At 58.5% G+C, this 26,064-nt stretch overlaps 1 protein-coding gene across 1 annotated transcript; it reads left to right on the top strand.

Moving 5' to 3' along the window:
• Nucleotides 1–391: 391 nt before the first annotated feature.
• RIPK4 (receptor interacting serine/threonine kinase 4) lies at nt 392–25,828 on the top strand. The gene is made up of 8 exons (XM_057697467.1): nt 392–632; nt 9,870–10,161; nt 15,113–15,261; nt 16,766–16,815; nt 18,868–19,026; nt 19,786–19,889; nt 21,408–21,669; nt 23,382–25,828. Exons 1-8 carry the CDS (start codon nt 451–453, stop codon nt 24,539–24,541), a joined length of 2,358 nt encoding a protein of 785 aa, XP_057553450.1. The 5' UTR covers nt 392–450; the 3' UTR covers nt 24,542–25,828.
• The last annotated feature ends 236 nt before the right edge of the window (nt 25,829–26,064 follow it).

The raw sequence follows: 26,064 nt of genomic DNA, 5'->3' as shown, positions 1-26,064 counted from the left end.
TGATCAGTTATAAAAGGGCCGTGGGAAGGGTTCTTGCGTTATGTAATGTCCCGTATATGGACGGTAGTGGCGGATACACGAACAGACACAGGTGATAACATTGTATAGAACTTCTAACAAGGACAAATAACGTTGAGGAAATCTGAATAAAACCGGTGGGTTGTATCAAAGTCAGTATCTATTTTTTTCTTTGCAAAATTTTGCAAGGTGATAGCACTGGGGAAACACTTGGCAGAGTGAATTATTTTTTACAACTGCATATCAATGATCTGCACACACGCACACACACAGAGGGAGGGAGCGCTGTGACCTCACCCGTCCTCGGGTCGTTCTGCTCGGCGCTGGCCCCCGGGGGGCGGGGCGCGCGGCGGACGTGACGTCAGCGGGCGGGGCGCGCACCTGGGCACCTGGGCTGCGGCGGCGGCGCGGGGCGGCGGCTGGACGCGCGCGATGGAGGGCGAGAGCCGGGGTCCGTGGGCCCTGGGGCTGCTGCGCACCTTCGACGCGGACGAGTTCGCGGGCTGGGAGAAGGTCGGCTCGGGAGGCTTCGGGCAGGTGTACAAGGTGCGCCACGTCCACTGGAAGACGTGGCTCGCCATCAAGTGCTCGCCGAGCCTGCACGTCGACGACAGGTCAGCGGCCCGGGCGGGGCGCGCGGCGGCGGGCCGGGGTCGGGGTGCTCGGGTGCCGGCCGTTCCCGTTCCCTCCACCTGAGTCGCCTCGGGAGCAGCCTCGGCAGGAAAACCGAGTGGAGGGCGAGGCCGTGAGCCCCCGGCGGGGTCCGCGCCGCTTGCGCGGCCGGAGGGACGCGGAGGGTGGTTTGGCGAGCTCCGGGTCAGACTGCTCGCCCCGGGGCCCCGGGCTGCGCGGCTCCTGTCGGGGATCTCGGGGGAGCCGCCTTTGCCGCAGACAGGGTTAAGTGCCCAGGATTGTCACCTGGCTTCCCGTGAGCCCCGGATTTTCAGGGGCGCGGGCTCACCTTGCGCCTTGGACCCGCGCCCCTCGGAGGCGCGTCCGGCTCGCCCGGGACCCACCCGGGCGCTGCGCTGCGGTTTGCGCCCGGCTTAGAAAAATTGCCGTGTGGGGATCTGGGCTTTGTGAGTTGGTTAGACTCCGTTCGACTTGCTTAGTAATTTACTTTGGAGCACAAATTGGTTGTAAGACGGTAATTATTTCGGTCGGAAGCCCTGGCTTGCCTTGGCCAGGCTTCCTCGGCGCCCGGGCTCTTGAGCGTCGGCGTTACCCGGCTTGGGCCTGGCCGTGGGGTCCGGCAGGCGGCCCGGGGGCCTGGTCCAACCTCGAGTGCTTTCTGGCCGCGCGCTCTCGTTTCAGCTGAGTTAATTTCCAGGCCGAGGCTCTGGGGAGGGGCCGGGCCTTCGCGCCCTCCTGGACCCGTTTCCCCATCCAGAAGCTGGGAGGCCTCCTGACTGTCCCTCTGTAACGGGGGTGCTCAGGTGGATGAAGACAGTTGGAAAGGACCAGAGCAGCCTCAGTTAAATTGGGTCCGTGGATTGTGGTCTGTGTATAATTTTAGGGGTGGAGTGGGGTGGGAGGAGGGTCTTGAGAAGCAGCGCTTTTTGGGTGGGGGGTGTTCACTATTTTGGGTTGCATTTTAATAATTTATAAGCTTCGGCTGAGTGCGTTTAAATTGCGTATCCTTTGGTGAAGTTTCCGTTCTGCACGGAGAGCCCCATGTACAGTCAGCCCCAAACAGACACAGACTAAGAAAAGCGGCTCCTTTACGGTCTCAGAGACCTGGTTTCCAGTTCCTGGCATAATGAGTGCTGCGGCCTCCAAACTCCAGGTCTTCACCCCCAGCATGGTGGCGATGCTCATCTCCGGGGTGGCTGTGTGCGTGTCCCTGGACCAAGGTACACAGAGGATTGCAGTGTGTGCCTCCACGGGCCCCGGGGAGGAGGAAGCCCCGGGCGCTTACTGGCTTTGCTTTTTCGTCCTGGCTTTTTGCTCTAAGCCTCAAACGCTGTGTTTCTTGGAAGTTTCACTAGAGTGGTGACAAGCGTCATGCAAATATCACTAACTCAAAGGTGAGCTGCATGTGAAGCGGTGCCTTGCTTGGATCCCGCAGACTTGGCAGGCCGGGAGGGGTGCAGTGGTTATTTTAGCGAAATCCGAACCACTTTGAATGCCAGCCAGTAGTTAGGTCCTGGAAGGCAAGACTCTTGCCGCTGTGTGGGTACTTTTAGGGTCTCGGGGATGTTCGTTTGTCTGCTGGAGTCTTCTGGCCGAGTTTTCTTCATCAGCGAAGGTTTTAGCACCAACTTCTTGTATTGGAAGAGCCCAGTAAACAAGCACGTCCCCAGGCTGACTCATCAGGCTGCATCCTTAGGATCTGTTATTTCCTGCGACCAGGCCCTTGTTTCTTGGGTGGCCCAGTTGGAGGTAGGGTTTCTCCACGTGAGGCGGGCCCCTTAGGATCTTGCAGTGCCTGGTTGAAAAGTGTTTTGTCCTTTACCTGGAAGGCTCTCCTGCCCTGCCCAAGATAGGCAGGTGGTGGCATGTACTGGACAGCTGGGCCGAGGTCAGCATTGCCCAACAGGAAGAGATTCCCCTCTTGCACTCTGCCAGGCTGGGTGGAGCAGGCTGGCGTCCTGCGTTGGCAGCAGGAGCTGAATTCTCTGATGGAGAAGATGGTCAAACCGCTGGTCTTTGTAAAGAAAACTCTTCTGGGTTAATTATTGACTCTCTTTGGTTTGAGATTCCCATTAGGAGTTGGTGTCACGCCCCCTGAGGCGCAGGAGGAGCTGCTCGCATTGCAGTCTTGCAGGGTTGCCTCTAGACTTTGAAACGGTTGCGGCGCTTCCCATCCTGCCGGATGTTGGCAGGTTGGCCTCAGTGCTCTTTTGATGTGCGGCTGCCCATCCTGAGCCTTCTCTCTGCAGGGTGTTCCCTGGAGTGGGGAATAGGATTTTACTGGGGTTCCTGGGTGCAGCCCCCAGCCCCATAACCCTCCCGGCTGGGTCTCGTCTCACCTGTTTGACAGGTGGCACCTCTCACCCCTGCCACCAGGGCCTGACTTTTTCTTTCCCAAGGCCGCCTTCACTGGTTACACAGGGACCTGCCGCAGGTGCAGGTGCGGCTCAGGCTCACTTTCAGGCTGCTTCTCCCTCCAGGCAGGCTGGAGGCTCCTGGCCGCAGCCTTCATGCCAGCCCTTGGCCACAGCAGGGCCTGAGCCCCACAGGCCACTTGGGGCCCCTCAGAGCAGCAGGCAGCCCCAGGCCTGTGAGCAGGTACTTCTCTGTGGGGAAGGTCAGGGGCTGCCTGGTCCCAGACACCCCTTGAAGTTCCCAGGGGGCAGAGAAACCCCTACCAGGTGGCTTCCAAGGGGCATCTCCGGGGAGCTCCCAGCTGACACCCCGTTGATCTGCACTCCCTCTCCTCATGGGCACCCCTGGGAGCTTTGGGGAGATGTGTGGCCAGCATGGCTGACCCTCATTAGGGGATCATGAGGGCTCAGCCGGAGTCTGGTTGGGGGGAGCATGACCGCTGAGATGAGAATAAAGCCCTGGAGGCCCGTCCCTCTGGCCCCCACCCCTGGCTGCGAGGAAGCCCAGGTAACCGAGCACCGCGGCAGCCGCTGGTGCTCGGCTGTGGCTCGTTGGGGCGAGCCTGAGCACACCCCGGGTTTGCAGGTACAGAGCTGACAATTGGACAAGCCCGGGTCTTGTCAGTTTTAAAAATAGCAGCGTGGGAACCCCTCGCAGGCTCCCTGGGAACGTCATGGGATTGGGCGCAGCGAGAGGCCGGGCTGCGAGGCATCAGCTAACAAATGATTAAACCATTTTTCCTGCTGCCTTTTCCCAAAGGTGGTTCCCAGGTTTCTCCCTCTGAGGAGCTCTTTGTTGCCGGGCGCCCTTCCCCACACCCCGGTCCCCCCGTCGTTTCCCCTCTTCCTGTGGTTTCCTGCCGCTCCTCTTTCATGAGGCTGTGTCCCAGGGCCCGCTTTCTCCCCCTTCCAAGGTGCATGCCTCCAGAAAGCTTCCCTCACCCGCTGGATGTCTTTGGAATTTCTGACGGAGCCTGGAGGAGAACCCCACGGCTTCTCCAGAAAGTGTCCTTTAGAAATAACCAGTCTGGTGATATTTCTTCTCTCTCTCCCTACCCTGATGCCCTCCCCGGGGGTGGGGGAAGTGTGCTTCGGCCAGCCCTAAATGAGAAGAAAACTTGAACTGATGTAAGTGCTATTGAGAAAGTGCCTTTAACAAATTGACGGATTTGGTCAGTTAATGCCCAGATTTTCCGTCTTGGACCAAGAGGGGTGGGGCGAGGGCACTTTCCCCATCCCTGCTGGGAAACGGAACTAGCTACCCTTTCCCAAATGGGAGGAAGCAGATGTGACTGAAATGATTACAGAAGAGAAGTATGACACCAGCCCTACCGAACTGTGCTTAATGGTAGACACACTTTTAGCACGTCACCGTTTTTAGGTTGTCTTAATGAAGACTGAGGTTAGTGGACTCGGGTGGCCTGGAACTTCACTCCTCACTGGGTGGAATGGGATTTGATGATGGTGTGGCCGTGAGGAGTCTGGGCCCCTGAAGTTCCCTGGCCCCCGGCTCCCTCTTGCGCCTGGGCTCTGGGACTGCTTTGAAAATCTCTCCAGGTCTGAAAGGGAGAGCTGTCGTCACAGCAATTGACCTCCAGTTCCTTTGTGCTGTCGTCAGCATAAACTGGAAGCACTGCTTCGAGGAAAAGTATATTTAAAGGAATACCTGATGAAAACACAGTGATGGTTTCATCGTGTGTGAGAAGCACTTTCCGGTCTTTTCCAGAAACTCCTGGAGAGGGCCCAGCCCAGGATCATTGAATTGACAGATGCTAGCTACCCGGTGAGGGGCGTGGGTACCGGCAGAATATCCTGGGGGCAGTTGAAGAAAGGCCTAGAGGATGGGATGGCCCGGATTTCTGCTCAGTGGTTACTAGGATGTCAACGGGACGCACATTTTTTGTGCCGACCCTTCTGAACGTGACCAGTGACGGTGGTCAGGGGGTCTGGCCAGCCCGCTCCCTAGGCCCGTGTGAGGGGCTCCCTCCGAGTCTGCTTAAAGCCCCTGCTGGGTGGTCCCTGCACCCTCGTCCCTGCCCCAGTGGGTGCAGCCACGGTGGGGTCCTCGGCTCTCAGGAGTTTCTGATGGAGCCGAGCCCGCCTGGTGTTTCTTCCACAAAGGGCACGGGCTGTCTTAGAGCTTTCAGGCTGCGGTCAGCTTTCTGGCGCGTCCAGCTGCCGCGCCCCCCCCCCCTTTTCTAAACCACGGTAAATGGGGTCTCAGTTGGGTGGAAAGGGCCCAGGGCAGGGGAGAGGGCCGCCCACCTGCTGACCTCGGCGCGCTGAGGCGGGCAGTGATCTCCTGCCAGCGGCTCTTCAGAGGCTGGTGAGCTCAGCCCTCAGAAGTCACCTGGCTCTGATGTATTTAGCCCTTCGGGCAAATGGAAACACACGCTTGCCGAGAGGCTCCAAGCCTCACTTCATAAGACCTTCGGCTTCCGTCCCAACTCGGCCAGGCCGGGGGGCGGCGCGCAGCAGGGCTGCTGAGAGCCGGGAAAGCCACCCCTGTCCGCGGCCGGCCTGGAAGCCTGCGGGCCTGGGGGGCGCCTCCCAGCGTCTCACGAGGGACGTGGGTCTCTGTCCGTCCTGCAGCCGGACACGTGCCAGGGCCAGGTGGGCTCCGTGCCCTGGACTTATGCGGGTGGGGAGGGGTGGCACGCCGGCCACTGTAAACGAAAACCAGGTGATGGGACCAAGGTCACAAAACTGATTCTGTTTTTATTTTAAAGTTATTTATTTTATTTATTTATTGGCTGTGGTGGGTCTTTGTTGCTTGACGCAGGCCTTCTGTAGTTGCGGAGAGCGGGGGCTCCTCTTCCTTGTGGTGCACAGGCTTCTCGTTGCAGTGGCTTCTCTTGTTGTAGGGCACGGGCTCTAGGTGCGTGAGCTTCAGCAGTTGTGGCACACGGGCTTCGTGGCTCCGCGGCACGTGGGATCTTCCCGGACCAGGGCTCGAACCCATGTCTCCTGCATTGATAGGCAGATTCTTAACCCCTGCGCCACCAGGGAAGTCCCAAAACTGATTCTTAAAATAGGAAACAGAGCAGCAGCGGTGGTACGAATCCCCACTGTGACAGCCTGGGAGGGACAGCTGGTTAGTGTAGGGGACGTGAGGTCCTCCTGGAGAAGGAGAAAGGAGTTGGGCTCAAGGGTGCCTTTTCACTGCTTAAATGACTACCTTTATTTTAAATGATACTTGGCCTCGGCATCCAGCCCTTTCCTCTTTTTTTTTTTTTTTTTAACTTAATTGCATTTATTTATTATTATTATTTTTTTTTTTGGGGGGGTACACCAGGTTCAATCAACTGTTTTTATACACATATCCCCATATTCCCTCCCTTCCTTGACGCCTCCCCCCCCCAGCCCTTTCCTCTTTTGACGTCCCTCAGGACCAGACACGAGGCTAGGGTCTGCCTGCATGTGACCCTGGAGCCCAGCCCAGCAAGCACCGTGGCTCCGGGCGGGCGGGGGGGGGCCGCTGAGTGGCCTGGGCCAGGCACCTGAACCCACTCTTCAGCCCGGCCGGGGGACCCCAGCGGGGGCTCTTGTGGGCATCACGTTTCCCATTACCTGGCTCTTTAACCGGAGTGCTAAGAGAGCACGTCCTGCTAAGGAAGCTCAGTTTTGTTTTATACTCATGTCCCAATCCACTCCTGATACCTGTTGCGGTCTTTCCTGCGGCCAGGGGGATTCTTCTACTCCTTGAGTCTGTTCAAAACCGAAGTTTTGATCATCTCCCCCCCGCCCCCCGCCCTGCCCCGTTCCTGCTGCTTCTGCAAATGGGGAGCTGCCCAGTGATTCCCAGTAGAGCTCTAGGGGCACCCTTGCTACCTCTCTCTTCTCCATATCCAGTTGGTCACCAAGCCTTAGTGATTCTCCCTGGAAAATGGGCCCTGTGTTCACCAGCTTCCTCCCTCTCCGCTTCCGGCAGCCAGGGCCCTGGTGACTACCGGGTGCATCACGGCCCCTCTGCCCCTGCGGCTCCCAGCCTGGGGCTCCGGTGCATGAGTGAGACTGGGACCTCCTCACCAGCCCTCGCTGCTTCCCTTCTGCCCACCCGAGTTAGGGACCCCCTTTATTAAACCTCCCCAGGTCCCTGTACTTTCCTTTCAAAGTACTCGGATTTTCAACTACACTTCTTTTTTGGGGGTAATTTTCCATCTTCTCCCCTAGAACATAAACATCCTGAAGGCAGGGAAGGGGTCTCTTTTGTCATCCGTTCTAACATGTAGAGGATGCTCAGTAAATACATGTCGATAATTTTAATTGGATGCAGATTAAAATTAAAGTAATTGCTGGGAGTACTTAGATGGGTGATTCCAGACTGTAGCGGTTTTTTTTTTTTTTAATTTTTTTTTTGGCCGTGCTGCATGGCATGTAGGATCCTAGTCCCCCGAGCAGGGGTCGAACCTGTAACCCCTGAAGTGGAAGAGCGGAGTCTTAAGCACTGGACCTCTAGGGAAGCCCCCGTAGTGGTTATTTTTAAATTTGGCTGAAAATGCGTTAGCTCTGTACCAGGGATTGTCAAGCTTAACTCTTTTGGCATTTGGGGCTGGATAAGTCATTGCCTTGGGGGCTGTCCTGTGCGCTGCAAGGTGTGGGGTGGTATGCCTGGCCTCTACCCGCTGGATGCCAGTGGCAGTACTCAGTGTCCCCTGGAGGCAAAGTCACCCTTAGGTGAGAACCACTGGTCTACACCCAGGGATCCTCTCCCTGAGATACCCACCTTGGCGAGTGTTCAAGGGGGCCTCCCCTCCCAAATGCAGCGGCTGGACGGGCAGGCAGAGGTGCTGCGATCCTGTCCAGCTGAGCCCACCACAGGCAGAGCTGGGTCCCGCAGACACTGGTAAACAGCGTGGCGTGGCTCCTCCTTGCAGGAGGCCGCCTCCCTTGGAAGTGTTTGTGTACATGTGAGGGAAGCCTGGGAGCGAGCCGTGGTCTCAGAGAGTAGGTCAGATCAAGAAGAAACAGGATCGTTTTCTTGGTAGTTTCTGATCCTCCAGCAGGCTGGGAAGCAGGAGCAGGTGCAGGTTGGGCGGACAGGTGCACCCAAGCTCTGGAAGAGCCCCCGTGGCGGGAACAGAGCCGTCTTGGGTCATGGGCAAGGTGGCTTGTGTGGGCTGCATTCTGCGGGGGGGAGGGTGTCCCTGAGGCCACCCAGCTTCTTCCTACTACAGTTCCCAGCTCCTGTAGGCTATGTGGTTCTGGGCTGTTCCTTTAGGAGCTTCCTAGAAAGCAGGTTCCCGGCACCCACCCAGAGCCTGTTCTCCAGGAGCGGGGCCCGGGAATCTGCATTTCAGCCAGCTCCCCGGGTACTTGCGGTGACTGTGTTTGAGAACAGGCCAGACCCTGTCCTTGTGGGATCTGGCCTCTTCTCCTGAACGCACTCTGAGACTTTGACCCATCACGCTGACACCAAACAGGGCCCTGGGTGCTGCTCATCTGTAAAGGCTGCACCAGGAAGTGACCTTAGACCAGGGGCTGGCAGACTTTCTGTGAAGGGCAGAGAGGAGATCTGCCAGGCTCTGCAGCCATGGTCAGTGCTGCAGCCACACAGCTCTGCCTTGATTGCAGAGGCAGCTCCTGCCCCCCTGGATGCGAATGGGTGAGACTGTCATCTGGTCAGAGTTTCTTTACAAAACAGGGGCTGGCTTAGGACAGCAGTTTGGCAAAGTCTCAGAAGGTTAAACGTAGAAGTACCACGTGACCAGGCAGCTCTCCTGCTCAGTGTGTATCCAAAAGAGTTGAAAGCAGGGACATGAACACCTGTGTGTATAAAGACTCAACACTAGTCACAGTAACCAGAAGGTGAAAGCAACCCAAGTGTCCATCAGCAGATGAGCAGATAAACATAGTGCAGTGTGTTCGTACAGTGGAATATTACTCAGCCGTAAAAAGTGATGTTTGGTGTGTGCTACAAGCTGTGTGGACGTGGGAAACATGTCACCCGCTTAGTGACATAAGCCAGTTACTAAAGGACAGATACTATATGATTCCACTCATGTGAGGTCCCTGGAGTAGGCAAATTCATAGACGGAAAGCGGAGAAGAGGTTGGGGGGGCTGGGAGGAGGGGTTCCTGTTGAGTGGGTACAGCGTTTTTGTTGGGGTGATGGCAAAGTTTTGGGAGGAGAGAGTGGTGTGGGTTGCACAATGTCGTGAACGGATGTGATGCCCATGAATTGCATACTTGTGAATGGTTACAGTGAAAATGGTATGTTATGTACATTTTACTACAATTTGAATGTTGGTTTTAAAAAGAAGGTGGCTCTTGGGCAGCAGTCTGCAGACCCTGCTTTAGACCAACATTCTGTTAATTTCAGTGCGCGGTTGAGTTCAGGAATGAGGAGCTGGCCAGAGTGATGGGCGGCACGCGGAAGGCGGTGGGCTCTTTGGATGGCCAGGTCGTTACAGCTTTCAGTCAGACCTAAACGTCCCTCCCGCCATCCCAAGCGTCGGCCTCCTCCTCCGAAGCCCAGAGACTGCATTGGCTGAGTGCTACCTGAGGGTTTTCAGATAATAGTTGCAGTCTCTCTCCTCACACAGTAACCCCACGACGCGTAGATGTGCTTGAATAACCACAGGACTGAAGGCACCAGAGGGCGCAGAATTTAATTATGTGACGTTGACGTGAGCTCTGTGTGTGTGTGTGCGCGCGCACATGTACATGCACTTGTACATACGTGTGTGTGCATTTTAGTAATTTTCTCAGCCGTACGGAGCTGGTTGTCTCCTGGCCACAGTGCCCGTGTTTGTGGCCAGGTGACTGCTGCACGTGTGTTCCTCACATGTTTGATCTTCTCCAGGGAGCGCATGGAGCTTTTGGAGGAAGCAAAGAAGATGGAGATGGCCAAGTTCCGTTACATCCTGCCCGTGTACGGCATCTGCCAGGAGCCCGTGGGCCTGGTCATGGAGTACATGGAGACGGGCTCCCTGGAGAAGCTGCTGGCCTCCGAGCCGCTGCCCTGGGACCTGCGCTTCCGCATCGTCCACGAGACGGCCGTGGGCATGAACTTCCTGCACTGCATGTCCCCCCCTCTCCTGCACCTGGACCTCAAGCCTGCCAACATCCTGCTGGACGCCCACTACCACGTCAAGGTAGGGACACGCGGGGAGCGGGCAGCTGGAGCGGTGGATGCCGGGGTGGAGGGCATGGTTTTGGAGCCTCAGGGCCAGGGTGAGGGCCGCAGAGGAGGTGGTCCTCTTGCAGGAAAGAACGCGAAGCGGAGGCCCCCTCAGCACCAGGCTCCCCAGTCTTGCCACGTGTGGCTGGTGTAAACACCTCAAAATGTGTCGCTGGAAAATGGAGTCTTGCAAACACGAGTCACTCTCTCAAATCTTGCATCAGGACTCGAGGTTCTGAGCACCCTGGAAAGAGAGATGGTGGGCTTGTGGATTCCGGTCTTATCGGCCGTCTTACGACATCAGATTGGAAAATGGACCTCAGGTTGGCCGTCTCCGTGAGAGGGAGGTCAGGCTGTGTTTCCCCTCGGCGGTTCCTAGCGTCAGGGTGTTGGGAGTCTCAGGGCGCTCAGACACAGAGGCTGCCGGGTGTTGTGGAGAGAGGGCCTGGAGGGACCCACTCTGTTCTCTTCATTCAAGGCCTGTGAGATCTGATCTTTTTTTTTTTTTTTTTGATATGTTTATAAAGCGGAAAAGCATGAGGGATAATATAACTAAAATCCGGTGCTGTCCCCCGGCACGGGCCATTGTTAGTGTGGTCAGGTTTGTGTTTCTGGGAACACTGCTGTCCCTTGGAGGGCCATCGTGTCTGCACCGTAGGGGACACAGGCTGTGGGTTTCCCAGGTGGTGACGTGGGTTCCAGGCTTGCCCACCTGCCTCAGTCGCCTCCTCCCTCAGGAGGGCAAATCGGCAGGAAAGGCCACCCACCCTGGCCTGGGTCCCCTCCAGCTCCTCGGCACCCTCACCCGTGGAAGGAGGGCTGGGCCCAGGGGCACGCACACGGCCACCCCCCTGCACCCTGACTCTGCATCTGGCCGAGCCAGCCTGTGGCCGGCGGGGAGATCCGTTTTCACGTCGGACACTAATTACGTGTTCTGAAGGCAGTGTCTTTCAGTCATAAGATTTTAGGGGAAGCTAGACGCGCACCTTCCTGCTAAAGGGAAGCAGGGAATTGAGAAGACAGACATCACGTGGGTGGTTCCCAGGGCACCGGAGTCCCAGCGTCCCGCAGCCCTGCGTCCTTCTGGCTGGGGTGCGGGCGTCACGTGTGGACTCTGCCCCCCATGAACATTACAGAGTTATGACTTGGAGTGTGCGGTCCTTGGGAACCTTTGATCTCAGACTTGAATGTGCACAAGAAAGGGGAGGTGAGGATGGGTCCCTGCTGTGTGCAGAGGCCCCGCCTCCGGGAGCTGCCCCCTCTCCCAGGGGAGGTACCGAGAGAACCGTGTCTCCTGCTGAGCTGAGGCTAGAGGGGTTACGTGGAGGGCCAGTGTCGTCCAGCTGCACATTGTTGAGCAGAGGTTAGAACCAGCTTCTGCAGCCCTGGAGCCCTCGGTCTCCCACCTGACCCGCTGCCGTACGTGAGATGCTCCCAGACACCACGGGTGGCACGCAGTGTCGCACGAGGGCAGAGCGGGGAGCAGGCGATAGGTGTCCAGGCAGCCCCAGGGGGTGCAGTGGGAGAGGAGTTACTGGAACTCCAGCTCGGGGTGGGCGTGTCACTGGATGGGACTGGTCTTTGGAGGGGACCAGTCAGGAGTGAGGGGCCCACACAGAAGGGCCTTTAGGAGGGGGAAACATCCCCAGAAAAGTGTGGATAGTTCTGGGCTTTTAGGGGCAAGGGAAGCAGGAGGCGGAGTTGGATTAGGGTACGGGGTGTGGGAAGGCCTTCCGCTCACCTCTAAGGATGCTGAGATGCTGCTGTAATAGAGCGCCTCTCTTAGGGAGCTCCCGCTGGTCGCACCCCATCCCTTTGGGGGTCTTTTCAGAGTCACGGAGCAAGGCTGGCTCTCTGGGCTTGTACCTCAGCTCATTCCCTTCCCGCTCTCCAAGCCACTCTCCTAACAGCCACGTGGGGTGTGTGGGGCAGGAGGCTGCCCCTTGGAGGACCACGGTGACCTCCTCCCCAGCGTCCTCCTCGGGAGCACAGCCCTCTGCACGCTGCTGCTGGTGGGTGGGGTGCTGGCCCTGTGGTTGGGGGCCCCCCGCCTGGCGCGTGGGAGCGCTCGCCGGCGGAGGCCGCAGCTGTGGGCGCTGGGAGTGGCCAGTCCACAGCCCACCTCTCCTGTCCACGCTGGGATGTGGGCCTTCCTCCAGGGATGGTCCCGGCGCCGGGCGCACAGTAGGACCAGTGGGGTGGTGAGCACTGCTCGCCGGCAGCCGGGCTGCTGCTGGTGGTCGATTCTGCGCTGGCTCCTCCGCGTGTCAGCCCCTGGCGTGGCAGGCCTGGCGCTTCGTGGCCGGTCTAGGAAGGCGGGGAGCATTCTTGAGGACCCAGCGGCCGGTTGATAAGGACCTGGGGTGGCTGGGAGCGGTCTGCACTGACAGGAAGGGAGGGGACGCTGCCGCTCCAAGGGGGCGGCCAGCGCACCGGCCCCGCTTTCCCTGAATGCACGTCTGTAACTCCTTGACCAGGTGGGCCGTCACCGCGCACGGCCCCAAACACGCAGAAGATGGATTTGCAGAGGCGTTGCTCTCATCCTCAGAAACAGCCAAGCAGCGGCCTCGTCTGAGGTTCTACGTCGGCCGCTGGGTTCCCGGGCACTTTTAGTAGGTTGTTGTTTTAGCGATACAACTTTAGTCTGGAGTCTTGAAATGAGATCCTAAGCTGTCCCTCCGGCCCCTTGCCTTGATCCCTCGAGGCTACGTCTTTGTCCGTAGATACGGGGACTGGAACTGAAAATTTCACAGCAGCCACTTGTTTTTGGAAAGTGTATTCAAGGCACTTAATACTTGATGTTCATGTTAAGTAGACTGAACACCACTACTAAAGTATTAATCTTAGTATCAGTAGTAAACTCATTTCAAGTTGACAATGAAATAACTCGATTTGAAATCTCAAGCTGGGACGTCCCTGGTGGCCCATTGGTAAGACTCTGCACTCCCAATGCAGGGGACCCAGGTGTGATCCCTGGCTGGGGAACTAGATCTTGGACGCCGCAACTAAGACCTGGCACAGCCTAAATAAATAAATAAATAAATAATAAGAAAGAAAATAAAGTCTCAAGCTGCACGTGGGGCCCAGTTTGCCCAGACCAGACGGTATTCAGAGGGATACCAGGGTCCTATTCTCTGTGGTCCAGAATGGCCTCTCTCTCCAAGGCAGCACAGCCCTCACCCGGCCCTTTGTTAGCCTCAGCCAGCTGTGCCTGGCAGGGGAAGGGCCGTGTCTTGGGGCTCCTGTGAGCACTGGCTCTGGGCAGTACCAAGGCAGATGGAAGGCGTGAGTTCGTTTGTAAATTATAGGGCGCTTGCTGTTCTTGGGGATTGCCATGCTGTCCCACTGCCCGGGAACCCCAGGGGCAGATGAAGCCGGCCCTCTCTGGGCGGGACAGGTGAGAAAGGGCAGGTGGAGAAATCCTGCAGCCCTCAGAGAATTCTCATTTCTGAGTTTGCCGTTAGGTGCCAGAGCTTTTGCCTAGAATTTATGCTTATTTTTGTTTCACCAAGTATGTATCTTGAAGCAGCTGGCTGTACCTGAAAACTGCAGAAACGAAAAGAAAAGGCTGCCACCGTGGGGGGTGGGGCACCAGGCGCCAGGATCCCTGCATCCCGGTCTGTCCTCAGTCCTGACTTTAGAAGGTTCACCTTGCTGACAGTTTGGTGCTGAAACTTTCCCGCACGTCCACCTTGTGTGGGGCCCGAGCTACAGGGTCCGGGTGATAGGTTTGTTCTGGGGAACCAGCAGAGAAGTGCAGAGAATTGGGGCCCAGGTAAGGCCAGGCCAGCCTCACTCGCGTGCACCCATGCCCGTCCCGGCACAGCCTGGTCGCAGAAGTGGGACGGGTCCAGGGTCGCAGGCTTTCTTCCCATCCCCCTACCCGCGCCGGCAGATGCGGTCAGAGACCCCTCTCTCTCTGCCCAGCGCTGATGACGGCAGGCCACTGGCTCACCTTGTGGGCAGGGGCGCCCAGAACTAAAGGCCTGACTCAGCCGCATTTCCGATCGCTGCAGAGGTGTGTTCCAGGAGGAGCCCGGAGTTAATTAGAAGGCTTAGAAAAATCCACGAGCCTCTGAGAATTTATAAAGGGGCCGTCTTCCACGTGGATCCCAAGTCCCTTTATGCCAGGGAGTGTGGTCTCACTGATCTACCCCCGGGCTGGGGAGCTGGAGGGCGGGCGGGTGCCCTGCAGTGACTTCCCCCTTGTGGGTTCCCCTGAGCCTTCAGGACACCTTTGCCGCAGGAGCTGAGGAGGTGGAGGGAGGTGTACGGGGCCTGAGCCACCAGATCCAGCGGCCCCTTCAGCCCAGGGGCCCTGCAGTGGACAAGATGCGTGTCACACCTGTCATCTGGATGCTGTGTGTGTGGAGCTAGCAAGTGTCAGTTCCCAGAATGTCCTGGGTGGAGGACAGAGGGCCCTGCCAAGGTGGGCGGCTGTGTTTTGCTCTCTTTAAAGGGCTTCTGGAGGCACACTTCCCTTTCAAGAACGAGCTGCCACTTGCCCGCCTCGCCAGCTGTGTGATTGCATAACTGGTTTGCCCAGAGCACCTGAAAGCTCTGAGGGCCGCTTCCTCCCTTTGTGCGACTCCAGCCAGATGTCACACCCGACAGATGACAGACGCAAGGCTGTAATTCTTGAGTTCTCTCTGCCAGTGAATTCCTTCCTTTAAGAGTAATCTTTTCCCCGTCCGTCCGTCAAGCTCTTAATGGCTTCAGGCTTGGTTCTTCCCAGGCCGGGCCTTCCCGCCTGCCCGGGAAGCGCAGGTGACGTGAGAGCCTCGATGCTGTTCCTGAACATAGCTGCTCATCCAGGTTGGGGGACCCCGCCCCCTCGCCCCACACTGCCCGGGGCAGCCCGGGGCGCGTCCCTTGGCAGGCCGCCCGCCAAGCTTGACAACCTCCCCCTCCCCTCCGTGTTGCAGATTTCCGACTTCGGGCTGGCCAAGTGCAGCGGGCTGTCCCACTCGCACGACCTCAGCATGGATGGCCTGTTCGGCACCATCGCCTACCTCCCTCCGGAGCGCATCCGGGAGAAGAGCCGGCTCTTCGACACCAAGCATGACGTGTACAGGTGTGTGACGGGTGCAGCCCCGGGCTCTGCCCCTGGCTTCCTCGCTCTCTGAAGGGGGGCTTTCCCGGGGGCTCCGTGGTGCTGTCAGATGAGAGGTTCAGTCCAAACGAAAGGGCTTTTACGCAGAGGGTACAGGCTACCCTAGAACTTTCAATAACTTAGCCAGGACGTTCTCTGCAGTGGGCGCTGCCAGCCCAGGGTGGCGCTCCGCGGGTGGCTGGTGTCGGTCAGCGGCGGTGTGTCACCAGATGGGCCGCTCCTGTGCTGTGACGGCTTTGCTGTTTGTCGGAAACGTGGGTTTTATAGCGTGTCTGCTGAGCACCTGCCGCCTCCATGGTCTGTGTGTCTGTCTGCGTGCGGATTCAGGCTCCAAAATCCAGGCCCCTGTGGCCCAGCACTTACACTCCCTAACGTCACTTATGCGTGGCAGGCTGTTCACAGACTAGCACCGGGGATTTCTGTGCTAGAGGACAGTCGTGAGTCACGTGGGGCCTTTCTTTCCCAGATTGTAAAGGCCTTCATCACTCAGGCTTCTCGGAGAAGAAAAGCTGGAGGGCAGGTGCCAGCAGGCCCTTGAGCCCTCCTTGTCGTTCTTGTCCCACACGGGGTGACCGTCGCCCCGAGCCCTGCCTTGGTTTTGCCACCGCCGCCGGGAGTCCTGGCTGACTGGTTTGACCACAGCCACCATGCATGTGCCTCTCTGGGCTTTGAGCTGGACTCTGGCGGGCAGGCAGGCGGGCAGGCGGGCGGGCGGCGCACGGGGCACTTGTGGGGTGTGGGGAGAATACGATTCTCTGTTTATTTCTGAGTTGAGAGTTTCGGCTTTTGAACGTGCAGATTTCAGTTAATTTTCAGTGGGAACTTCTTGCGTCTCTATAAACAGCTGCTGTTAACCCAGGGCAGGCTGGTCGCTCAATGTTTGGACTTTGGTTTTGTTTTTGTAAAAATTTACCAGATTGAGCTCTTTTGCTCTTCTGAGGTATATCCAGAGTAGTTTTATATGCATGTATAAAACACAAGTATATACTGTTTCTAGCAACTGCACAGGGCTCTGGGAGGTTCAGCCGGTGCTGAGCCCTCAGATGGCATCAGTGGGTAGGTTACTTGAGATGCACAGAGCTGTAGTCAGCATTTTGAGGCCCAGTGTTTGCGAGAAGACGGTGTGAATAAAACACACACACAGCCCTTCTCCCCACGGGCTCATGGTCCAGGGACAGGGTAGTATTCTTTGTAGGAACCGCTCCTGCTGTTTGGACGGACTGCTCAGTTGGTGGAGTTTTGTCCGTTGTTTGGCATTCAAGCTTTCACTATGCCTTGTTCCATAGTAAGAGTGTTCACCCATTTAAAAAATTCATGAAAAATACCTTGCTGTCCCTGCTTTCTTACTGAGTCTCTAGAAGACTCTGGGGTGGATTTCCTTGAGGTTGTTGCTGTGCGGTGGGGGGGGCTCTGGCTTTTCTTGGGGATCTGACTCACAGACACTGATGGGCCTGTTTCCTTCCAGCTTTGCCATCGTGATCTGGGGTGTGCTCACACAGAAGAAACCATTTGCAGGTGAGTGGACGTGTCTGGGGATGATGCAGCCGTCTCTCCAGAGCAGTGGAGGACGTGCTTTGTGGTCCTTTCTCTGTGTAAGAAGTGCCTGCGAGTCACGGTGGGGGCTGCTCTGGGCGGTGGGGCAGTGGGCCGTTCAGCGGGGAGCAGGGCTGCCCTGTCCTGCCCAGCAGGTCCACACAGGGACCCACCGTCCACCTCATCGCAGGCTTTCATATATGCCAACAAGGTGCTCTTTGCCGTGCAGTTCACATACAGGGAAAGGCACGGATGTGATGGGGTCTGTTCAGTGGATCTTGTTAGGTACTGGCTCATTCTTTTGTGTGTGTGTGATATAACATACATAACATAAAACTTACCACTTTAGCCATTTAAATTGTACATTGTGGCTTTAAGTACATCCACAGTTGTACAGTTATCACTGCCATCTGGTTCTAGAACATTCCATCACCCCAAAAGGAAACCCGTGCGGTTAGGCAGTCCCTCCCCTCCTGCAACCCACAGCCCCTAGTGACCACTAATCTGTTTTCTGTCTCTGTCGGTTCGTTTGTTATAGTTATTTCCAGCTAGTTTTTAAAATTTTTCTAATTTTTGATTGTAAAATACATATCACCTAAAAATGACCGTCTGAACCGTTTTGAAGTGTATAGTTCAGGCACGCGGTGTGTTCACCTCGGGGGGCAGCCAGTCTCCAGAATCGTCGTGCGGATGCTGGCGCAGAGGGTGCCCCTGTGTCAGCGCCCCCGGGTCAGCACACCCGGCCCGGGAGCCGTGGGTTTCCTCCCCCTGCCAGGCACCTGCGGTGCTGATTTCTGGCCTCAAGGTTTCAGTACCTTGACTTGGTTTATTGGAAAAGTCGAGCACTTTTCTCTTTACTGTAGAAAGATTTCCTCTTCCTCTATGAGCACATCTGGGCCACTCACTCTTTTCTCGTTTGACCGAAAGGGTCTAAAAATGCAGATCAGCGTCAGCACGTGGCCCCAGGTCTGTTGCAGGGTTTTCTCTGTACCTTGTTGCCCGGTCTCCCTGCCGCCGCCTCCTGCATGGAGGCCCCTAGTCTGGACGGGGCCCCTGGGATCAGGCGCACGATGGGAGCTTTACCGCATGGTAGGCGGGGCGTCCGGGTGCACAGAGGCTGCTCGTGCGCCCTTCTCATCCGTGCATCCGTCCCATCCGTGCTCCCAGTCCCAGCAGAAGCCCTTCCAGGTGTTTAGGTGACTTTCATTTTATCCAGAGGACCTGCTGGGTTTGGAAGGCTGAGTTATCATGGAAATAATGTGTAGGTACCTGGGATAGTTATTGCACAAGATTTAATGGGAAAGTGGAGCAGAACATCAAGGGTAGAATCCTGGCAGCCGTTGTTGACGTTGGGCCAATTTTCCACCCTGCTGATGGCCGTGTTGGGAACAAGAAGCTTGCTGTCCAGCTTGGTGGGCAGTGTGGTTTTAGGCTGAGCCAGAAAACCTGGCCCTTGAAAGTCACCCTGGGCCTCTCATTCTGTGAGCAGGATAACGATGGTGGGGGGTCCATGCTTGCTTCTGAAGGGGGCTGCGGAGGAGGACAGGCAGGGCCCCACGGTACGAATTGCCAGGGGCCTGCGCTTTGGGGTAGGAATTCAGGAAGACTTTCTCGTCATCGCAGGGAGATTTGGACCACTTAGGGGCTGGGCTGTGTGACTCCATGATTTGTACGTGTTCCTCTCTCTGGTGGCCGCAGGCCCCTTTGGAACCTGTCTCGTTTGATGCTTTTCTCCTTTGAACTTGGTTTTCCTTTGAGTTCGATGCCCAGAAAGATGTGCTCTGTGATACAAGGCAGAGATTCCATTTGGTAGATCACAGACAGTTTCCCAAACCTGGAAGACAGAGGGCAGATGCGCCCTGCAGGGTGAAGGATTAAAGACGGTGCCATGCTTTGAAAGGCAAAGGCCGTGTCTCCCAGGCGGGTGCGGTGGTGTGCCCCCCACTCTCCCACGGTCGTGACTCCTGCCGGAGACGAGAGACCCGGCCTCGGCCCCGTGGCGCCGCCCTGACCTGTGCGCCTTGTCCTCTGCAGAAGAGAAGAACATCCTGCACATCATGGTGAAGGTGGTGAAGGGCCACCGCCCCGAGCTGCCGCCCGTCTGCAGACCCAGGCCGCGCGCCTGCAGGAGCCTGCTGCGCCTCATGCAGCGATGCTGGCACGCGGAGCCCCGGCAGCGGCCCAGCTTCCACGGTGAGCGCCCCCACAGGGCTCCCGGCCTGGGGCTCCCCAGCACTGCCGCCCGGGGGCCGTGCGGCTGTCCCAGGTGACGGGGCCGACGGCCGGGACGGGGGAGGCCGTCCTGAGACAGGAGCGCCAGGGCGAGCCCGGCTCCTGCAGGCGGTGGCCCCTGCCTGTGCCCGGGGCGGGGCGGGGTGGCTGGAACGGCGTGCTGCCTGCTGCCCCAGGGAGCCTGCTCTGGGTGTTGCAGGTCCAGATGCAGCGATGCGTCTTTCAGGGACCACGTGAGCGCTGGCCTGCAGCTTTCTTTGCATTTCTCTTGGGGCCTTGTCCCTCGGGCATGGCTGTGTCCTTTGATTAGGAAGGTGATCCTGATGCAATTAGATGGATCGTGACGTGTAAAACATATGGGGAAACCAGCGTGAAGGCCGTGGGGGCCTCTCGTCAGGTGCTGGCAGCCCAGGCCATCGGGGTACGCGCTCTGGCCAACGGGGCTTTCCGGAGGAAGGCTTCTTGGGGACACAGGGACACGGTGGCTGCTACGTGAAGTCTGGCCAGACCCTGCACGTAGTGGCTGACGGGGGGCCCTGGGGGGTAGCTGCGAGCTCGGCCGGGGGCCAGCAGCCTGGGAGGCCGCCGTGCTGACCAGCCAAAGACGGGATGCTGCAGATGCTGCCTCCTCGGTCCCCGCCCGAGGTCACACACTGAAGTGGGGCATTTGCGCAAGTCCGTGTCCAGGTGATACACCCTTCTGTGTTTTCTCCCCAAAAGAAATCACTTCTGAAACCGAGGACCTGTGCGAAAAGCCTGACGACGAGGTGAAAGAGACGGCTCGGGACCCAGATGTGAGAAACCCCGCTGAGCCAGAGGCCGAGGTGAGGGGGCCTCCTGGGGGCCTGGTCCCTGCTGCACTGACTTCGGGGCTGGAGTCTCTCCTTTCTGTAAATGCCGTGGCAGCCCGGACCGCTCGCCCCCTGTTCTGAGGCTGGGGCCGTGCCCCTGCCCCGTCCCAAGCCGGTCGGCCTCGAGCTCACTGCCTTGGCGAGCCGGCCGCAGAGTCCGGTCTCAGGGCGGGGGGCAGGTCCGTGGTGCCCTGGCCTCAGATTGGTTTCCTGCCCAGCGGGGACCTTTCCTCACCTCCTGCCTGTGGTTAGGAAAGGGCACTGTGGGCCCATGCTTGACATGAAATAGCCACCAGCTGGATGCTCTTTGAACCAGCGGCGCTGAAGGCCCCTGCTGGGCCAGGTTGGGAAGAGGTCTGGGGTGTCTTTTTGCACTTCAAGGTTGGGGATCTGGCCACTTTGTAACTGCATAAATGTTTTGCTCGATGAGGGACGTCCCTGGTGGTCCAGTGGTTAAGACTCCACGCCCCCTATGCAGGGGGCACGGGTTCGATCCCTGGTCGGAGAACTAAGATCCCACTTGCTGCACAACGTGGCCAAAAAAAAAAAAAAATGTTTTGCTCTGGGTGCCACACAGGTTAGGTAAGATGTGATAAGAAATTCTGACTATGGTAACTAATTAAATGCCTTTAAGGTAATAAGACTTGTAAAGTGGAGGCTGATAAGCTGACTTTATAAGGTGTTATCTGGTGTTATCAGCCCAGGCCATGGTGTAAGGCCCGGCGATAAGTAATCATTTATGGCGTGTCTACTGTCTGAGCACGAGGGGTGTGTGCGTGAGGTCGGAGGGCAGAGGGGCAGGGGAGGTGACCTGGCCCCCCCGGATAAGGAAAAGAAAGGCCCAACGCGTGGGTGTGACTCAGCGCACCGGGCCACCGGGGGAGGAGGAGATTAGCCGTTCCCCAGGAGAGGGAGGATGTGGGGACAAGTGGGCGGGCCTCGGAAGAGCCGTGAGTCACCCGCAGGTCCTAATCCCTCACCACTGTCTGCCTCTCTCGCGGCTGTCAGGAGAGAGCCTTCAGAACGGCCCGGTAGCGCGGGTTGGGGTGGCACCCTGCTGTCCCCGTAGCTGGGGCCCCACCCCCGTCCCGGTGCCCACGCAGCGCCCAAGCCAGACGTGCACAGCTCCAAGGGGGGGGGGGCAGGCTGTCAGGACCCCCGCCCCCATCCATCTCCTTCCTCCGTTTCGTACCAGGGCTGCCCTGGCCTGGGCGGACGCGGCGGGCACACAGGCTTCACCCCTGCGGCTTACGTCCCGTCCGCGCTGCTGGGGCCCAGCACGGTGACGGGCGTTCCGTTTCTGTCACCGTCTTTTCTTAGGATGTCCTTCCACCAGCTGGACCCGGCACAGGGTCTTTGGGCCCCCTGGAGCCACGGGAACGGGTTAGATTCCCTGTGTGGCTCACGGGGGACCCACGTGTTCTGCCCCCCGACCCCGAGCCGCCGGGTCGCAGACGGAGCCTCACCCCCTCCATCTGCTCACCTCCGCAGGCGCCCGCGGCCGCCCCGCTCACGCGAGCGTCCGCCCCCACCTTCGACGACGACGACAGCCTCTCCGAGCTGCTGTCCCAACTGGACTCGGGCACCTCCCAGACCCTCGAGGGCCCGGAAGAGCTCAGCCGCAGCTCCTCCGCATCCAAACTTCCGTCGACGAGCAGCGGCAAGCGGCTCTCCGGGGTGTCCTCGGTGGACTCCGCCTTCTCCTCCAGAGGGTCTCTGTCCTTGTCGTTCGAGCGGGAGCCTTCAGCAGGCGGTGAGCGGAGGACCTGTCCCTGGGAAATGAAGAGCTTCCCTGGGGGGCTGGGGGGCCGGGCAGAGTGTGAGCAGCTGAAAGGATCAGGCGTCCGGTTTCCTGACCTGATGATAGTCCTGCCGTGTTTCCTGCAGCCCTTCCTCACTGGGTTTGGGCATCAGCGCAGATCCAGAGATGCACGCGGGCTGAGCGGGTGTCACCTAGGTGTGAGGGCAGTGGGCCACGCCCCCCCGGCTGTGTGGGAGGGTCTCACCGGTGCCAGCGCGGCGAGCAGGGGCGGACCTCAGGTGTGCAGGTTGAAGAACCCCAGTTGCATCAGGGAGCCCAGTGGATGTATGGGACCCCACTCCTGGAGACCTCTCTCTGGTAATGTCAGCCCTGTACCCGCTTTCCCAGACAGGGCGGGGAAGACACCCCCGTTCGTTCTTTCCCGTGGCCGTGCATGTTGATGCATGACCCGTCCTTGGAGACTGTAACTCCCCGGTCCTGCTTGTACGCCTTGGCTTTTGTTCCCAGAAGGCACTTTTCCCCGTCCCTGCCACGTCCCAGGTACGGGCCCTCGGGTGTGGGGCTGGGGCTCCCTGAGGCGCCCTCGTTGCCGCCTGTGCGGATGACGTGCAAGGTTTCCTTTCCATGTGGAAAATACGCTTGTTCACGCGCAGGGCTGCAGCACAGGGGTGGCCAGAGGCTTGTGGGAAGCGTGCAGACCCCCGGAGGAAGGGGAGCTTGCTTTTCCTGGGGGATCGGGGAGTTCCTTCTAGAATGAGGACCTTTCCTAGATGCTGTGGACCTCCTGGGATTTTTAGAGTGGAATATCTGGGACAAAAGAAGTCACTTAAGGCTGAGGAAACTCCTTACAGGGACGCAGAAGCGGGGAAGACCTGGCTGGACTGGAGGTTACCAGCCAGCGTTGAGGTTGAAAAGAAAGAAGCACCCGTCTCACACAGAGAAAGATGTAGAACTTTCTCTCAGGGTCTGATATTCTCAAGTGACACCTTCATCCTAAGAGAGGAGTAATCACTGGCCCATCTCAGAAGCCAGTTGTCACAACAGCAAGTCCCAGTTGGGTTGATTCTGTTTTCCTAACGTACCTGTACCCTCCCCCCTGCCTCAAGGCCCCTTGAGAATGTTTCGTGTGAGGGCATCTTGTCTCATGTGAAGCAGAGCCCCAGACGATGTGGAAGGATTTTTGTGTTAATTCAAACCTTTACATCGTGAGTAACAGTCCTCCTGAAATGGGAGACTCAGTCCTTTGAGGATTATCCTAGAAAGCATCCTTTGTGATGTTGCTGGGACAACAGGCACCGTTTGGAGGTTGGGCCGGGAGCAGGTGGTGGGCCCTGGAGGGGCGGCCTGGGGTGGGAGCTGCCCGCTCTCCGGTGGGTCGGGGGCTCCTGCCTGGTCTGTGCTGCCGTTTCTGAGCACCAGCAGGGCCTGAGTTTACATCCTTTACCTAATCACAACCCTACAGGGACGGGTGGAATGATTTTTATTTTGCAAATTGACAAAAGAGCACTTTGGAGACATCTGTTGACCTGCCGAGGTCTCCCTGCTAGATCTTAAATTAAACCATCAGGGACAACACAGCACTTAAGCGATTTCAGGTGGTAAACAGCGGCCTGGAGGCCGTGGGGAGGCGGGGGCCACGTTAGGACCCCGGCCGGGCCTGGGGAAGCAGCCCCGTGTGACCCCCGCCCCTGCTCTCCCGGCAGATCTCGGCACCACCGACGTCCAGAAGAAGAAGCTCGTGGACGCCGTCGTGAACGGGGACACGAGCAGGCTGATGAAGATCCTGCAGCCCCAGGACGTCGACCTGGTCCTGGACGGGGGCGCCAGCCTGCTGCACCTGGCCGTGGAGGCCGGGCAGGAGGACTGCGTCAAGTGGCTGCTGCTCAACAACGCCAACCCCAACCTCACCAACAGGAAGGGCTCCACGCCCCTGCACGTGGCCGTGGAGAAGCGGGTGCGGGGCGTCGTGGAGCTGCTGCTGGCCCGGAAGATCAGCGTCAACGCCGCGGACGAGGACCGGTGGACGGCCCTGCACTTCGCAGCCCAGAACGGGGACGAGGGCAGCACACGGCTGCTGCTGGAGAAGAACGCGTCGTTGCACGAGGTGGACTGCGAGGGCCGCACGCCCCTGCACGTGGCCTGCCAGCACGGCCAGGAGAGCATCGTGCGGATCCTGCTGCGCCGTGGCGTGGACGCGGGCCTGCCGGGGAAGGACGCCTGGGTGCCGCTGCACTACGCCGCCTGGCAGGGCCACCTGCCCATCGTCAAGCTGCTGGCCAAGCAGCCGGGGGTGAGCGTGGACGCCCAGACGCTGGACGGGAGGACGCCCCTGCACCTGGCCGCCCAGCGCGGCCACTACCGCGTGGCCCGCGTCCTCATTGACCTGCACTCCGACGTCAACGTCTGCAGCCTGCTGGCGCAGACGCCGCTGCACGTGGCCGCCGAGACGGGGCACACGAGCACCGCCAGGCTGCTGCTGCACCGGGGCGCCCGCAGGGAGGCGGTGACCGCCGAGGGCTGCACCGCCCTGCACCTGGCCGCCCGCAGCGGGCACCTGGCGACCGTCAAGCTGCTGGTGGAGGAGCGGGCCGACGTGCTGGCCCGGGGGCCCCGCCACCAGACGGCGCTGCACCTGGCCGCCGCCGCCGGGCACGCAGAGGTGGTGGAGGAGCTGGTCAGTGCCGACGTGCTCGACCTGTCCGACGAGCAGGGGCTCAGCGCGCTGCACCTGGCCGCGCAGGGCCGCCACGCCAAGACGGTGGAGACGCTGCTCAGACACGGGGCCCACGTCAACCTGCAGAGCCTCAAGTTCCAGGGCGGCCCCGGCCCCGCCGCCTCGCTCCTCCGGCGGAGCAAGACCTAGCTGGCCGCCCGGAGACGGGGCCCTGCGGGTTCCTGTCCCAGCGCCATGCTCCGCTCGCCCCGGCCGCGGGCCGTCGAGGGGCGGGTGGCTGTCCGCTTGAATGGCGCCGCCGCCTGCTTGGACGTCGCCTGCCCGCCCGACGAGGTGGGTCCGTGTGTGCTTGACCGCCACCCGCGGCTGCGCCCGGTGTCGAGGGGACGGCGGGTCGGAGGCGTTTAGTTGTGCCCCTCGCCCCTGCCGTTGGCCCCTCGGTGACAGAGCCGTGAGCCCACCCGTCCTGAGCAGAGCCACCTGCGGCCGCCCGGAGCACACCGTCGGGGGAGGCAGGTGCCGGAGGAGCTGCGGCTTTTCTCTCCATTTGCCGCAGCAGGCCGAGCAGGCTGTGCCAGAAAGTTTTAGCAGAATTCTTGTTTTATAGAATATCCTTCGTAGATGAACAGTGTCAGCTGTCGCTTTAGATCTGTGATAAACTTTCATGTCCTTAGGTAGTCTGGCTCGTGGGCAAAGAGTGTGAACGGATAGGTTGGCTTTTAAAACAAAAACGGTCATCTTAACAGCCCTTTTATACCCACCAGTGTCCATCACTGAGTCCTCGTGGGTGGCCACGTACGTATGCCACGCGTGCTACCTGCCGTTGTTCATTTCTTGCTGCATAAAATGTTTGAACTTTAGAGTCAAATGTCTAAAAGTCAAGAAATATTAACTGATAGCCTCTGTCAGTTTTGGACTCAAAACAGTGTTATCTAGTTACGTGAACCACCTTCCTCATCGTTTTCTTTGCAGCTGTCGTTTTTGGCACGGTGGTGGTGTGTGCTGAGTAATGCTGTTTTAGGGTGTCCAAGGGGGGTTCTGACCTGCTTTATGAACAACTGCACTGAACAGGGGCTTCGGCTTTTGGGGTGTGACCCCCAAGTCCGCTCCAGGAGACAGCCGTACGGTCTTGGTTGTAAAAACCCCATTCTTTGGTTGTCATGTGTGTGCCACATTCCCCCCACGCCCGTCCCCAAATGACGTTATTAGAGTCGGTTTGCTGCAGGACCTGACCCTGTACGCAGACATGCCCGTTGGACTGGTGTATGTAGCAGAGATTGATGTTGATGTACTGTGTATGTTAATGTGAATCCGTGGGTAGCATACTTCTTTTCTATGACAGGAAATATCCAGACTGTTTGGAACTGGCTATGTTTTAATATGCCTCGTGCTTTTGATACATTGTGCTACTGTTGTATGGCGAACACATGGAAGAAAAAACGTGTTTGATGTCAATAAAGCTAAGTTCTCTTCCTACTTTTTTGAAGCTGACTTTCCTACATTTTCATATAAATGAGCTTGAGGAATCTGATTTCTGAAAGCCAGATTTTGAGGCAGTCAGACATGGCGTGGAGATGCCTTTTGGAAGGACAGTCTGTGCCCTGAATTTACCCGTGATCTGGGGGGATGGAGGAGGTGGGGGGGGCGGGGGTTGGCCCCGGGCTTCCTGCCTCCTCAGCCTGGGCCCTTCCTTCCATGTGTGTGAAGCAGCT

This window comes from Hippopotamus amphibius, chromosome 10 (genome assembly GCF_030028045.1).
Source record: "Hippopotamus amphibius kiboko isolate mHipAmp2 chromosome 10, mHipAmp2.hap2, whole genome shotgun sequence".
Classification (NCBI taxonomy): domain Eukaryota; kingdom Metazoa; phylum Chordata; class Mammalia; order Artiodactyla; family Hippopotamidae; genus Hippopotamus; species Hippopotamus amphibius.
This window is presented reverse-complemented; position numbering and strand designations above follow the sequence as displayed.

Coding starts and splice junctions, on each gene's coding strand:
- RIPK4 (XM_057697467.1), top strand. CDS start 451: ATGGAGGGCGAGAGCCGGGGTCCGTGGGCCCTGGGGCTGCTGCGCACC. Junction 10,162..15,112: donor ACGCCCACTACCACGTCAAG/GTAGGGACACGC, acceptor TCCGTGTTGCAG/ATTTCCGACTTCGGGCTGGC. Junction 16,816..18,867: donor ACAGAAGAAACCATTTGCAG/GTGAGTGGACGT, acceptor TGTCCTCTGCAG/AAGAGAAGAACATCCTGCAC.